Below are 16,274 nucleotides of genomic sequence, written 5' to 3'. Positions count from 1 at the left end.
GGGTTGGTCTGTTTGCAAAATTCTAACCCTTAGTTCTGACACTGGCTCACTTGAGTGAGTTTCCACCTTTCTGTCTGTATTTTATCTCCTGCGAAATGAGAAAACTACTCCTAACCTACGTTTTAATGACGCTAGGGAAAAAAACTCTGAAATTATGAAAATACAAAGTGTCACACTGATGTTAACATATCTAAATGGGAATAACTGATATCAGACTCCATGCTATTATTCCTTCCTATTCTTCCCTGAATATTTCTTATTCGGCTGATAAGATCACCTGGTCTGTCCTTCTAGATCTACCACCAAGAACCTGGACATTCAACTCAACTGACTAAAATGGAAATAAGCCCAGTTTCCAAAAAGGACTAGACACATTCACAGGTAATAGCTGAGTAAAAGGAATTAGGGTATACTAAGAACTTTTTTTTTTGCCACATATTGTAATTTTTAAATGCCAAGGCCATTACAAACATTCTCATAGCTCTCCACAGTTGAGTGCCTGGCACAGGCACAGCTTGAGAAAGAGAGGGAGGTGGAGCGGAGCAGGGCGTTACTCACAATGCACATGGTGAGCACATTTTCATTTTCTACCCCAAGTAAAAATTCTCAATTTTTACAACATGGGAAGATACAAAGAATCATGACCTTTCACAACTCAAAGAATTACTTTCACATACTTGTGACATTCCTTATATGTATTTTTATTTAAATTGGAATCTAATAGTTACAGTTTTGTTTTTGTTTTGAGGTAAAATTTACACATGAATGTATCTCAAGTGTACCACGTGATGACTTAGCAAATGCGTACACCTGTACCATCTAAACCTTCATCAACATCTAGGACATTTCCATTGCTCTACAAAGTCTACCATGTTTCTGAAAATTCAAAGCTTGACTTCTATAAGTTTTGGTGCGGTGGTGCACCTACTCAATGACGACGGTATACTTCTGGTGACTATGAAACTAAGTTAACATTTTTCAGCAAACACTGAAAATATGAAGACAGAATGCTAAGATCAGAAGGTTTCTTGAGAAGGCATCTAATTTATTCCCACAACATTAAGACAAGACATACTTTTATGAAATTCTCCAATGTAAAAAGAGCCTTAAACAAGAGGATTTTGTAATCTCTTTTGATAAGCATAATGGATGATTACTAGCTTTTTGGAGGTCATAGACCCCTTTAAAAATCTGTTGAAGATTGTCCTAATTACCTCTAGTCCTTCCTTCATTCCCACCAAAATGACAGCAAAAGATTTTATTTTTTTTACCATAAAATACCAAGAGAAGAGAGAACAGAAAGGAAGGAACAGCAAATAAAGAGTCGGCAACAAAGCTTTGAAACGTGACAAGAAGATGGATAGTGAGTCATCAAGTTAGCAGAGAAATCTGAAAATTTTAGCATGGAATGGGGTTTGCTAACACTGAAAAGAAAGCATCAAGAATACTGAAGGCAGGAGTACAGGGTTAAAACTTTCTACAAGGAATATTTTGAGCCTTAGATCCTCACCAAACCACATAGGCAGTTCTCCCCCTCAATGTTGGCCAAGTAGGTTTATGACCTGAAGAAACTGAATCAGAAAGGATACAGTGCAGGAAATTCACACTGCTGAAGGGAGGATGTGAGGCACTAGACAGAAAACAGGAGGATGAAGTCCAAGCCGGAGCCTCTGGAACAGCAGGAGCCTCAGGCCCTCTCAGTCCTCAGCCTCTTCCCAGGATTGGTTCACTAACACTCAACTTGACTTTTAGCTCCAGCACAAGAAATGTATGGCTTCTCCCTGAGAAAAATGGCCAAGTGAAAAGACCTATATATAGTGACATTTAAGATTTCACCAAGGAACTGCCGCGCCCCTGCGCAATCCCCACTAGACAAGTCCCACTGCTGCCTGAACTTTCCACCAGCTTTGTAGCATCTCCCTCTTCCACACAAGTAGTTAGCAAGGATGACTACTGAGGACAGTCAAGGAAGGCCTGTGACGTGGAGACACAGGCATCAAAACAAAAAGAACAAAGTGCTGGAGGGGAGCTGGCAGGGGAGGGGGACAGAAGCTAGGCAGGAAACATAGTTTTTAAAATTTAATCCTTTAGGAAAAACAGGAGATATATCAATGCAAAAAAAGAATAGGATGCTATTAGAAAAAACTCAAGAGAATGAAAAAACAGCCCCTGGAAATGAAAAATATGATAGAAAAAAAAAACCTAATACAAAGATTAGAAGGAAACCTCCCAGAAGCAAAACAAAAAAATAAGAGATAAGAAAAAAGGATTTAAAAGAAAATGAAGGGATTGATGTAAGAGGGCCAAAACTTGCCAAATAGGAATTCCAGGAAAGAAAGAAATGAGACAAGTCAAGTGGAGAAATATACCAATAAAATAATAAAAGAAAAAAATCCCAAACAAAGTTTCAGACTGAAAAGGCACACCAAGTGTTCACAACAATACAGAGAAAAGAGACCCAACCAGAGCACGTTATCCTGACATCTAATAACACAAGGGATAAGGACACAATCTTAAAAGCTTTGGCGGGGCAGGGTGGTGGTGCACACAGAACCCATACAAAGGACTGTGAAACAGATGCATGAGACTGGTTCTCAACAACAACAGTAAAAGCTGTAAGACAAAGGAATAATATACCTTTAAAGTCCTAAAGATTTCCCAGAAAAACTATCAATCAAGTGTGAGGAAAGAATAAAGACATTTGCAGACATACAAGCTCTAAAAAAATAAACTTTATATGCACCGTATCTCAGCAAGCTCTGTAGAATATGCTCCAATCGAGAGACGAGAACAACAGAGGAGAAACAGCACAGGATCCGGGAAAGAGGGGAACCAATGCAGAAGAAAGGCAATAGGATTAATTGTTACCTCTAAAGAAAACAACAAAATTGCATATGCAGAAAAAAGTATGCTGAAGGGCTCCGATGTAAATATTTACATAGTTATAATGAAATAAGCACTATTCAACCAAAAACTAATATACAACTATATAAAGAGGATGCGGGAAGATGAAGTGGGGTGGGGGAAAGAGGAAATCCTCATCTTGCATAGCTGGAAGTTCATATCTAAATCATACAATATCTACAACAGAAAAATCAAGAGGAAATAGATTAAGCGTATTACTTAGAAATTATAGAAATATAAATACCTGAAAAAAAAACAAAAGTCAGCACCTCTGAAGTGTTAGAATTAGGACTTGGGTAGGATGGAGTAGGGAAGGGCTGGTTTTATCATCAGCATTTGTGATATTATTTGACTTTTTGAACACATTTCTCAAGGCCATTCCTAGATTCTACTGGAGTTCTTGGTCTCTGGGTTAAGAACTCTAGCTATTAAAATATGCTGTATTTTGAATATTAGTTAAATTATGTTAGATTTTGATTTTTGATATTATATCACCTTGGTTCTATAATTCTCAGTTTTTTGCCCGTGTAATGGTTACTGTGAAAACAGTTAAAAATAAATTTTATATCATAGAACACTCAACTAGGCTCTTCAGGTAGTTGGGGTAAACGCAGAATGTCGGTAAAGCTTGGCAAACTCCTTTCTGATTGGAAAAAGACTATTACAGCATTTCACACTAGGATATACAAAGTATAAATCAGCTCACCTCTCATTTTTGCTCACTACATGAAGAAAAAATGAAAAGGAAGGTAGACTTTGTGTCTGAGGTTGGGGGAGATGGCATTAGGCTGTGTGGAAAATGAACATTACCAAAATTATTCCCTAAACTGAGTTAATCAAAGCTGTAGATAAAAGAAGCTGCAAGAACTCTTCATACTAAATTGCCCCAAGACTGCAGCTTTTTTATTAGAAAGTTACAATTGTGAAGAAATGTTACTTTAAGACATGGAGGGTGGGGAGGAATACTAGTTAGCAATAAAAGGGAAGAAATAGGAAGAATCTCAGAAACATTATGCTGAGCAAAAGCAGTCAGACAGGAAAGCGTATATACCATATGAAGTCCTAGAACAGGCAAAAATAACATATGAGGCTAGACTCTAATCAGTAGTTGTTTAGAGCAGGATGTGCTTGGGGAATAGGGGATGGAGGATGGGAGGCACTGACTGCAAAAAAGCAGGGAGGAGTGCTCAAGTGATGTTAATACACTCAAAGATATATATATATATATATATATATGTATATATATACATATATATATATATACTCAAAATATTCCTTTTTATTGTATGCAAATTATAGCTCAGTAAATATGGTTTTTCAAACACGAAGGGAAAAACCAGGGCTATATCAATAAACAGCAGCATCTAAATGTGAGAAAGGTACCAAATTATACCTCAACATTTACTTCTCAAATGCCTAATCTTTTATGAATGGTGACAGTACTTTAATTCTACTCTGTTTATCAGGATAATTAATACTGAAAAACTGTTACTCTTTCTTAAATAAATCCACAGAATCAAGCTGTTCAAATCATGACATCAAAGTCCAAGTATAGAAATCCTTCCTCAAACACAGGTTTTCTTTGCTTCCTTAGAATTTTAGTAACTTCACATTGCTGTTAATCACCTGTTCAGCAACAACAAGAATTTCAGTTTCAATATGCAACAACTCTTAAGTCACTACTTAGAGAGGATTAGAAAAAAGAAAATAAGGAAAACAGGGCCCAAGAGGTCATTGTGAATGGGTATGTGAGATGATACAAAAAGCAGAGACAAAAGAATTTTGCAACCCTGCCTTGGGAAAAAATAAACTAACTGGGACCTCTGACTAACATTGTAGTAGCATTTGTGAGAAGAGGAACAGAGATTTCTGTTAAGAGGCTGATGGGTACAGGTGCACAGGAGGTGGAAGGCCATAACTTCTAAGTCATAAAATCAGGAACATATTGAATTCAGATCAAGGATAAGATACAGGTGGAGAGGGAATGCTTTGGCGCGCACATATTCTCTGGAAGAAAGCACAACAAATGTGTGAACACCTCACTGAAACCACAGATGAGAAATATCCTATTCCCTACAGGCAAGGGATAGTTGGTGAAAATCGATGACAGTCAACATTATTCTTAAATCTAAAAGCACAAAACAGATTAATTTTTAATGTAAAATGGAGAAAACATAAGTGTTTTCATGGGCATTCCCCTCACACATGTCCAACCCATTTTTTTCCATAGTCCCATAGAAAGTGCCTAGAAAGAACGAACTTCAGAAACACTACTTGCTGTTCTGTTTAAAAGAACTATAGATCATTTTTAGATTACCCTCAAACTTTTATTTCCCATGTGCTTGTTTCCCTGAGTTTTCTTAGCTGCCATTCTAAGGTCTTAAATTCTTTGAGAGGCTCCACTCAACCCTGTCCAAGGGCAATACCTTCCTTTTGAGGTGCGGAGTCTGGGTACAGTACACAAATATAGATACAGTTAAGCTTAACGCGACGATTGCCTCACAGTTCTTGTGACTGCATTAGTGCCCTCCAGACTACTGCCTAGATTTTAAATTACGATACCTCATTATTACCCACTCTTCCACACGTCCATTTCTAGGCTTTCTTCCCTCTTTCAGACAAGCAGTTAGATTTCCATCTTGTATTTGGGCTATAAATAACTTCCTACTAAACTGTGTTGTTCTGCTGTGACTTTTTATATTAAGGTTATTCTTTGTTCTGATTCTGCCTTTCAAGATACACTTTCATATAAAAGCCACAAAATTATTTTAGTTAAGTGTTAAGAAATGATGTTGCATTATTCAATGATGAAGCCCTAACAAATTCACTTAAATAATCATGTATAGTTTATTTCCAAGTACAGGCGAGAAAAATGAGTTAAGAGCCTAATCTAGCACCAGCAGAGCAGCCAAAATTGGGGCAAAATGTAAAATGTCTGTGCACGTGTCACAACAGAGAGAAGTATCTGTTTTCCCTTTGGCCTACCTGCTCCTCGGTTACGCAGATACTCATCCTATGATAAGATGGACACTTAGGATCTTTAAAGAAATCTGATGTCATCTCATCCACCCAGTACAGCAGGGAGGAAACCCGGAAAGTCAAATACTAACAAGCATCACCTATACAGCCCAAGCCTCCGACTTGGAACCACTCGTATTCATTTATTTTGGTGCTGCTGCTCCAACAGTCCCCATGAAAGACACTGGCAGCACCTATTACTCTTGAGGTTTTCTAACAAGAACATCTCATCTTGACCAATTTCACAGTATATTCAACAGTAACAAGACAGCCCAAGTCCTCTGCTTGTTACCTATACCACCTTTCCTGATCACTCATACATGGTATTTTCATTGCACCTATTTTTTTAATCTAGAAAAAAATTCCAAGTGGACTTGACTGATGTAGAGAAGTTTGAACCATCTGCAGAGAGTTAAATTCACCTGCTGGCTCCTACTGTTGTCAAGGACAGAAGTACTATCCATACAATACAACATAACCCATATATGAGACTAGTATCAAAATGGGAAATATAAACAGTTCTGTGTTCTCAAGCTTTAAAAGGCAACAAAGCATGAGTTTGAGTAGCTTCATCTGCCTTGGTCCCCACTACTATCTATTCTAAGCATAGCAGCTAGAGTGGACCTTTTAGGTAGTTAGTCCCATCATGCCATTCTTGTACTCAACACCTTTCAATGGTTTCCCATCATCCTCAGTTAAAAATCAGTCCTTACAGTGACCCACTCCACCACACCATCCAGCAGCTGTCTCATCTCTCTCCGGCCACCCCCCACTTCCCACTGTGCCCCAGCTCCACTCGTCTCATTGCTGCTTCCCCAAAATTCCAGTCGTGTTCTTGCTTCAGGAATTTTCTGTACCTGCTATTCCTTCTTCCTGAGGTCCCTTTCCTGACTCTTCCTCACTTCCTTCAGGTATTGACTCAAGTGAAACTTCAGTGAAGCCTTCCCTGACCACCTACTTAAAACAGCAACTCCTCTTTTTTTAAGCACAGCACTTCTTATCATCTGTTATACTGTATTTTACTTATTATAGTCTGTCTCAGTAAAGTCAGAACATAATCGAGGATGTCACCTCTACAAGGAGAGGAATTTGTTTAATTCACTTCTATACCACAGATTCTAGAGCAATGCTCAACACATAACAAACATTTAAAATACAGACTAAAATTGATGTTGTTAAATATCATCTATCTGTTTTTCTGTCTCCTCCACTAGCATGTAAGCTCCATGAGGACAGGAACTAGTGTTTTCCATGGACACAGCCCCAGCATCTAAAGAACCACGCACAAAGACGGCATTCAACAAATTATTTGTTGGCTGAATCTTCATTATATTCTTTTGGTGAAGAACAAAAAGAAAGTTTCAACTCAGACCTCCACAGTCTCAACATCTTGCTTGGTGCCAAAGTAATGTAGTCCAATGATTATTAAATCATCCCCATTTTTACTTTTAAAATATACATACCTGTATTCTGTATAGAATCTAAAGTGCAATCAAAACCCAAAAATGACAAGATCACATTAAGGAAACATCAGTGTTTCCTTGATAAAAAGAAATGGACTCAGTACAAAATGGTCAAATTATACAAGGAAAACATTCACTTTCCTTTTCCCCCAACATTTTTCTTCTTCCATTTATCAATTATTAAAGGCTTTTTTTGAAAAGAGCTTTATCCCTTTCACTTCCCAATACTGAAGCTAATTCATAACACAGAATTATGTGACATTTACTTTCTTGACAACAGTCTGATATAATAAACACAAAGTTTTCCCTTTTTGGTTTGTCTTTTGCTCAAAACTCCAGCAAACTGAAAAATGAGGCTGGTGAAAACACTGTGGCTACTAAAACAAATGTGCAATAATCAAGATGAGACTCCCTTTTTCAATAACCAGCCAACACTCTTTGTTTGGGCAAAGATGCTATCGACTCAGAGTGATAGGGAGTCAAGGCAGAAAGCACTGCAGTGCTTCCCCAGAGACTGGCACAAAGTCCTTTCAGTCGGGCAAACTAATCAGAAAACACAAATACCAAAAGGTCCTTCACCCTTACTGTGATTACCCGGGGCAAAGCCGGAAGGTCAGCAGCTCTACACATCCATGGTCTGACCCGTCTTAGGCTTAGTAAGTATAGGGTCAAAATGAACTACAGCTTACTTTAAATCTAGAGCAACTGATCTATAGCTTTTCCTAGTTTCACAGATAAATCCATAAGATGAACTCACCACTTGTAAAAGCTAAGAATTATAGTATTCCTTTTGAAAATGCTTGGTTAATTTTAAAATGTAAAGAGGTCAACACATTGCTTCCAAAAAGGTTAAGAGCTCACGGATTCTGGAACTGTACTCTCAGAGGCTGAAACTTGTACCAACAGGATTCTTAGAAGAGGAATTTATGTATCTGCTTATAAAATCATAATGTAAGGTCTAAAAGGCAAAGAAAACGTGCGAGAGTGCTGTAAGCACAGCTATTACTGGGGAGGAACGGTCCAGGGAATTCCTTAACCCGGTGGCACAGGGCAGCACTTTTCAAACGTAGGGGCAGCCCTCTGGCTGCAGAGGTGCTTGAGGGGCAGCCACGGAGTACAGAGGAGGGGACCAGCATGAGGCTCTGCATCTTGGCAAATTACTTGATTTAAAGGGGGTGTTAGGGTGGGGGGTCACTGCTTCAATGATGTCTGAAAAACCAGCATCAAGGACCTTAGAGTCAGGGAGACCAGAGTTCAAATCCTAAATCTGTTGAGTGAGGAACAGACATACTCAAGCCTGGCAAGCAATCAGCGCTTAGTAAGTAGTGGCAATTATTGTTCTTTATCAAAAAGTGGTGCTAAAAGGTATCAAAGGGCAGCCCTCAAAACACACAGCCAGGAGGGACATAGCTATGATATGACAGCACATAACATTTGATCAGTTCATCCCGTGGCCAAATATAGAAATAGCCCTTATGAACCCCCTTTATCCTTTAGGCACTAAAAATATGGCAGGAGATTTTCAAGGACCTACCACAGAAGGAAGGAGGTGAGAAAAGGGGAGGTGAAGGAAGGGAGGAGGAAGGGGGCAAGAAAAGAACAAGGGAAAAAAAGGCAAAGAGAAAAAGAATGAAATACAAAAGCTCCAAAATATGAAAATTACAAAATAAAAATACATGCTTGTCACTAAAGAATAATATTCAAGAATTTCAGTATTCACAATAGTGTTTAGATGATTCATAAGTTAGGTTTTCTCAAAAATTACCAAAAATATACAATGACTACACAGAAATCACAACCAACTTCAAATGAAGTAACAGACTCAAACACAAAAAAATCTCAAGAAATAAATTTTTTGAACAGCTACAATGATACACACACACACCGTACATGTGCACGTTCAATGCATATACATAGGAAGAGGCCCTAAAACAGCTCCCACCACTCTTCCTCCAGTTGGGGCCATCACCTGTGTGGTTTCACACTGTGGTGAGAAGTAACGGCAGAAGCCAAGGATAAGACACGGGGGAGGGAAGAAGCCGCCGGGGGCCCTGTGATCCTCTTCAGCCAAGCTTTCCACACACCTACAGAACTCCTGAAAAGCAGCTACGAATCACTCCTTACGGCCACTAGCCACTACCAAGGCACCTCTCCAAGCCGCAACATCTGGACTTACACTAACGGAAGGTGCTACAATCCCTGAACAACAGGAAAGGAGGCGTACCTGCTTTATTTTATTGCGGGAGTTGGTGATGCGCTCTGTGATGCTCTGGTAAGTGCGAATGGCCGTCGTCAGTTCTGTGTAGTGCTGCACGATCAACTCATCCAGGTCACGGTCACACTTCTCATAGGCTTCTTCAAGGCGACCCTTCTCATTTTCTCTGTCTTCGACATCATCACTGGTAGACAGAGTCCTGGTTAAACACAGAATATATCCGGCTGAGTCAAACTTAAAAGCAAAAAGTAAAAGAAAGATGGGTTTCTCATATACTAGCACGTTCATCTCACTAACCAGGAAGTGAAACAAGTACTACCGGAAACTATGAACCCACCACCACCACAGTAAATCCCAATAGCCCATCTATGTGGACCTGCTGACTGCTTATCCAAGGCGCCTTTCCCTTCACTTTTAATCAGACAACAGGCAACATGAACTGTGCATGAGTCTCAGCAGCGCTTCAATTGTTTGGGTGAATCCTAGTAATTCCCAGTAATGCCATTTCCATTACCAGTGACAAGTGTGGTCATTGAGACCTAAGAACTTCTAGGAACAGTTTTCTTATGAGAAGATTAACAGGAAGCAGGTCCCTTTTCCAACACTGGATATTATTAGACAAAGCTAAGACATTCATCTGCTCCAGCCGTCTAACAACCACGGATGGGGAAGCCCAGAGACACGCCAAGCTTCTGCTACTATGTCACCGGGCCACCAAAGCAGCCAACCCTACAGCTGCTTAAATTAGGACTTCCTATTAAGTAATGGACCTTTATTATCTCCCTTAAGTCACTTTCAGTTGATGTTTTATATATAGCTGAGAGCGTACTGATAAAATTACTCATACACTGAGGAGGAACAACCTTCCAAGTAACTCATTTAAATGACCTGAATTTGGTACAGAGCCCCCAGCAGCCTGGAAATAAGGTCATATTAATTCTAAAATCTGTTACAGCAGCAATAATATAAGCTATACTACAAGGCAGTCCCTGCTTTTACTATTCTTCCAACAGCACTAACAAGATTGATAGGAATCAACAATAATCAGGGAGTGAGATAGATACACTTATTAAAAATCTTTCAATAACTTAGTTTGATACATGGGCCACAGATCTTCGTTTCCTCTATTATCTTTCTTGGGTAATTTTTTTTTAATTTAGTGTTGTAATCAGTAACAAAGAAACCTTTTTCTCTTATCTGTTGGCTGCAGTAATTTAGAGTTTCATTAAATTCCCTCAGATTTGTCAGTTTCTACATTCCACATAGTTTATTTCATTTATCTTTTAATTTAGGAAGGGGGAAGTTTAGGCTCTCAATGATGGATGCAATCAATTATAAGTCCATCATTAGAACTGCTTTCAGAGATGGGCTGTCAGTGAATCAATCACATATCCACTTCTAGGTATTTGCAAGCAAAATACTGTACAACAGTCTTCTCCCAACTGTCATTTACAACAAAAGATCTTAATTCATTACCCATATAATATAAAACTTCTTTTTCAATTTAGAGGGAGATTCAGCAGGCCAGTCCTTGACTTCAATCTAACCTCCAAAATAATTTTGTAAATGTGTTATAGATATGAAGAGACCAAGTCTAGCATGAAATGGGGATGGGTGAGACATAACAAAGGAAAAGGTGCAAGCTTCTAAGGGCTGTGGGGTACACTCAGGAAAGCAACACAATGGGAACCCCAAGACTTGGAGGCTGGCCTTTCCCAATGCCAGATCCTGGGTCCTCCTCTGTAAACTGGTGATCTTACACAAATTACCTCAAAGGTTACGTTCTAGTCGAAATACCACACATGTGTCTGACTAATAGAGTAAATTACAGTAGAGAACTCAAGGGGAATTTGGTTTCACAGATAGAGCTATCACAACTACTTGCAATATTTGGGTTAGGCTAGCTAAGCATGTCTTCCTGTTCGTTCTATGATACATAACTTTGCTCTTTAAATCTGAAATCTTCCAGGCTGTTAATCTGAAGTAAAGCACAATCAGAAAATGCCTTCAATTTATCAACTCTCCCAAAGGGAAGAGTTCCTAGATATTTAACTCTGTTACTTCCCCTTGTAACAGAAAACAGCCACAGCATTTTCAAAGCTACAGTGAATCAGTTTGCCATCTTCACAATGCTTTGCATGATCTCCTCTCCACAACCATTTGTAGAAAGAAACATGCCAGACATTTCACATTGTTTACCTTACCTAGCAGAATTACCATTAAGGAAAATGTCAGAGCCAGAGAGGACACCTTCTTGGGCATCAGCTGTCACTGTAACACATTACCACAGCATTAGGAGTGATTTAGGAAATCAAAAGGGTTACAAAAATGAAGATGGGAGAGTAAATTGGGTCTATATGGAGTTTTAGCTCCTGTTTTCATTTTTAGAGAAAATATTTATATAAGGAAATAGCCTGTGCCAGGTTTGTCCGCCATTTGAAATTCATCCTCTTCATGTAAACTTGCCTGAATGACATTTTGCCTTTATTCAAAAATACTTACATAGAGAACTCGGAGTAAAAAACCATTTAAGTTTTTTTAATTAGAGAAAAGGCAGGCAGCAAGGATAATAATAATAGCCACTAATATTTAGAGAGGCTTACTAGCTGCCAGGAACCAGCTGTGCTGCACACTTCATAGAATATATGTTTAATCCTCATAACGGCCCTTTGGAGTGGGTCCTGTTATTATCCTCTCTCCCCTCTTCTTACAGATGAAGCAGCTTAGATTTGAAAAGGCTAAATTAATTTGCCCCACCTCACACAAGAAGGGTAAAGGATAGCATAGGGATTGAAAACCCAGTGTGATATAACGAGTTGTAAGAAATACATATTTGGTCACTTAGATGACCAAATATGTATTTTCCAGATATATCTGGTCTTCAGCTACAGTTCCTTAAACATGATCTACTGAGCCTTAAAGTTCAAATGGGTGTCTTGTCATGTTAATGAGACTTTGGGACCCTACCCAAGGGTGGGGGGTTGGAGGCTGAATCAGCCAATGGTTTAATCAATCATGACAACGCAATGAATCCCTCACAAAAACCCATGAGCAGATAATCTCTATCTCTGGCATCCTGCTTCTCTGTTGGAGAGAGCTTCTATGCCTGGGGAACCAGAATGCTTGTATGAGCCTCGGAGCCAGGCCCTGAGCTCAATGAGGATAACAGCTCCTACATTTGGGACCTTGCCCTAGGTATCTCTTTATCTAGCTGTTAACTTGTGTCCGTTATGGTATCCTTTATTAAACTGCTAAAGATGTTTTCCTGAGTTCTATGAGCTGCTCCAGCAAATTAGTGGAACCTAAGAAGGAGGTCATGGGAACTCCCATCTTGTAGCCAGTCAGTGAGAAGCACAGGTAACAGCCTGGGGCTTGCATCTGGTATCTGGAAGAGGGGCAGTGGCGGGGGGTGGGGGAGGAGGGGGGCATCCTTACAGGACAGAGCCTAACACCTGGGTAATCTGGTGCTGTCTCTAGGCAGATAGAGTCAGAATTGAGCTGAGTTGTCAGATACCCTGCTGGTGTCCAAGAATTGCTGGGTGTTGTACATGGGAAGACCCCTTCCTACACACAAATGCACTGGAACTTGGTCCAGGAATCCAAAAGGAGTTACTGTGTGGTGAGTGCAGATCTGTTCTCAGCTTACACTAACTGCTAAGGAGTCGTGGGCTCTGGAATCAAACAGCATCAGTTAGAATCCTGGATCAACCATTTACTACCCATATGACCTTGGTCACAGCATCTCATTTTGTTCATCTATAAAATGGAAATAAATGTACCTTCCTTATAGGGTTGTGGGAATTAAATGACATCAAACAAAGCCTGGCATATCTTTTGCACTCAAACAACGCTGGTCGTTGTTACCACTATTACAGTATTTCAGTGGTAGAAGATGCAGTAAGAACAGGAGCAGTTTTCCCAAATGTCATGAAAAGATTCCCTTGAAGACAAAGGTTCAAATTCCACTACCTCCAAACACTAGATCACTTGGTACTGCTCATGAGATTTGACCGCTCCTTCACTCCACTCCTCCTTCATGTTAAGAATTATGAAGAGTCTGAGATTTTACCCTGCTCACAAAGTAAGAAGACACAAAACGCCTGGGTCAGAAGCTAAGGACATCATTACTTATAGCACAGCAAGTGGCATGAACATTGCATATTTGCATCAGTTCCCCTTGCTCCCAAGTCCCACGGTGGTAGGCAGAGGGGCCCATATTGATGCCTGCACACACTGAGTTATCAGAGAGGAAATTAAACTTAGAAAATGGAATCTTTTCTTCTGGACAGTAAATATGGCTGTCTCTTTACTCTGGAGAGAGAGATCATCTCTATCTTCCAAACATGCAAACAAACATCAAATAAACATTCTTGACAAGAGTCTAAAACAAAGCGCACTCAGTGCTTTGCTCACAAGAACTGCAGAAACAACACTCCCAAGGAGAACCACCTTCCAACAATGAGAAGCCCTAATTCATTGGGTTCCTTCAAACACTGCTGGTGTCAAGCAACAACAGACTAAGTTTCATTTCCAACCTATTTTCTTCCCTGCAATCTGAGACATGAAACAGTGTCTCACAATAAATGTTTGCAAAGTGAATGAATGATAGACCAAAAAAGTGGACAAATTCTAGGGAGAAAGTTCCCGCTCCCGCTGCCAAAACCCAGCAAACTTCAGTGTGGGATTCTCTCACGTTAGGCCAGTCACTTGGCCTGAACTGGGAGCAGGGTAGAAGAGAACACCTGTCATCCCGCTCCCGGCACAAGCCAGGTCAGGAACCCTCCTCAGCCTTCGAGGCCTCTGTGGAACAGGAAGCTCACTAGCTCACAGAGCCGGTCACTGCCACTGTGAACAACTCCACTTGTTCAAAGACTTTCATTAAAATAAAATTAGCCTCCTTATAATTTCTACTCACTGACCTTAGTCTACCTTTCTCAGTTACATATATTCCCCCTCTTCCAAAAAATCTGTCTTTAGGTGGTAAAGGACTTTCAATACTTCTTTCTTTCTCAGGTGAAACACCTGTTTCTTCCACAGCATGGCTCCCACGTAGCCCACCATCCTAGTGATTTTCCCTCTGAAAGTCCCTCAAGAACTGCTAACACACACAGAGAAGTTACTGCATCCCTGGCATTCATCTAAGGGATTTACACCTAGTAATTTATTTATGCCTGACAATAACCCTATGAGATAGGTGTTTTTTACCCCTTTTTGAGATGAAAAGACTGAGTCATGTGTTTGAGGCACAGAAATGTTAAGGAGCAGAGTCACGCTTCAATCCTGGGCAGTCTATCTCTTAAAAGCATCCCTATCCTGCCTCTCAAGCTGTGGCCCTCAGAACGGAACACAATACTCCTGATATGGTGTGACCAGTCCAAACAGGAAGAGGTTTTATATCCCATAATATGGACACATTTCTAGTAATCTAGCCTAAAACTAGTGGCATTTCTGTAAATATTGGGTCCAAAAATTATCCAAGATCCTTCTGACAGTAAGTGCAGACAAGCCAGCTCTCATTCATCATCTACTTGGGAAATAATATCACCAAATGCTGAGATTTACATGCATCCCTGTGTCATACATTTTTGGAAGGGAAGGTGAAAGAGACACCGGATATAAATGACTGAGTATCTATTACACATTAGGCAACGTACAGGGTTATTTTACACACATCTAAGGGAGCAATTCTCAAAGTAGTCTGGTGAGATACTACGACCACCACCCCTTTTATACAGACAGGGAATAAGAAATCAGAGATACACAGAGGTAGAGTAACTTGCACACAAGTACAAATCTAGCAACATCAGAATTGGAATTAAAGCTAAGGATACCTAACTCCACTATACATACAATGAAATCCTACTTTTTCTGCCTTCAGCTCTTGAGCAGCAGGACTGTAACCTAATCAACCTCTTACACATGAGCTTGTAAAGAGGGGAGGTGGATCACTCGAGATGTAAGCAGAGTATTTAACAGCTTTTTTTAGTAGTAACAGTCTTAAATCTGGACAGGAAGGTTTAAAAACACATGAGCTAAAAGACATGAGCGGAGGAGAAACAATTTGAAGTTGTCACTCCAAGCTGTATTCAAGTTACTGATCATTCTTTAGACTTTTTTCCATTCCTGCCTCATACCATTATGATTTACCAACTATTACCAAGTTCATGGAGGAACATAAAAGTGTAAACTAGATTCCAGTAAAGCTATACACATAGATATTTCCAGATCACTAAGATTTTTTTCCACCAAGACAGCTCTGGCATTTCACATGATGAATCACATCTCCAAGCATGACCAATTAATCCCCAGGAAGTAATTCATTTACCTAATAGCCTAAAAAGACCATGGCACACATGTTGAGCTACTATTAACAGCACCTAGTAGGAACATGTATGTAACATGGATGTGGTTCTAGTGAATTCACAGCCATCTGCTCCAAGCAAGTCCTGTAAACAAGCATAAAAATCCAGGCTAAATAACTGCAGATCTAAACTGAATTTGCCAGTTTCCTTTTTTATGCCAGCTTCTATAATTCAGTGTAGCCGGTCAAGAGTTTTGAAAAGAAAATAATTAGTCACCACCACTGGCTCTTTCCATGGAGCAATTTTGCTTTCAAGTTAGACTTAGTAGAGTAAGAGTGCAGACAGGAGAGAGAACATAAAAGTCAGTATTAC

General features: G+C 39.7%; 1 protein-coding gene across 6 annotated transcripts in view; it reads right to left on the bottom strand.

Annotated features, from left to right (window-relative positions):
- The window catches only part of EXOC4 (exocyst complex component 4), a 797,616-nt gene that overhangs the window by 760,997 nt on the left and 20,345 nt on the right, over nucleotides 1–16,274 (bottom strand). For all 6 annotated transcript variants that reach the window (XM_036905582.2, XM_057504775.1, XM_057504777.1 and 3 more), the window contains exon 2: nucleotides 9,610–9,799. In XM_036905582.2, the coding sequence (XP_036761477.2) occupies nucleotides 9,610–9,799 (190 nt within the window). The remainder of the gene's footprint in view (nucleotides 1–9,609; nucleotides 9,800–16,274) is intronic.

The sequence above is a fragment of the Manis pentadactyla genome, chromosome 7 (genome assembly GCF_030020395.1).
Source record: "Manis pentadactyla isolate mManPen7 chromosome 7, mManPen7.hap1, whole genome shotgun sequence".
Lineage (NCBI taxonomy): Eukaryota > Metazoa > Chordata > Mammalia > Pholidota > Manidae > Manis > Manis pentadactyla.
The sequence above is the reverse complement of the archived record's forward strand: the minus strand, read 5'-3'. Positions and strand labels throughout refer to the sequence as shown.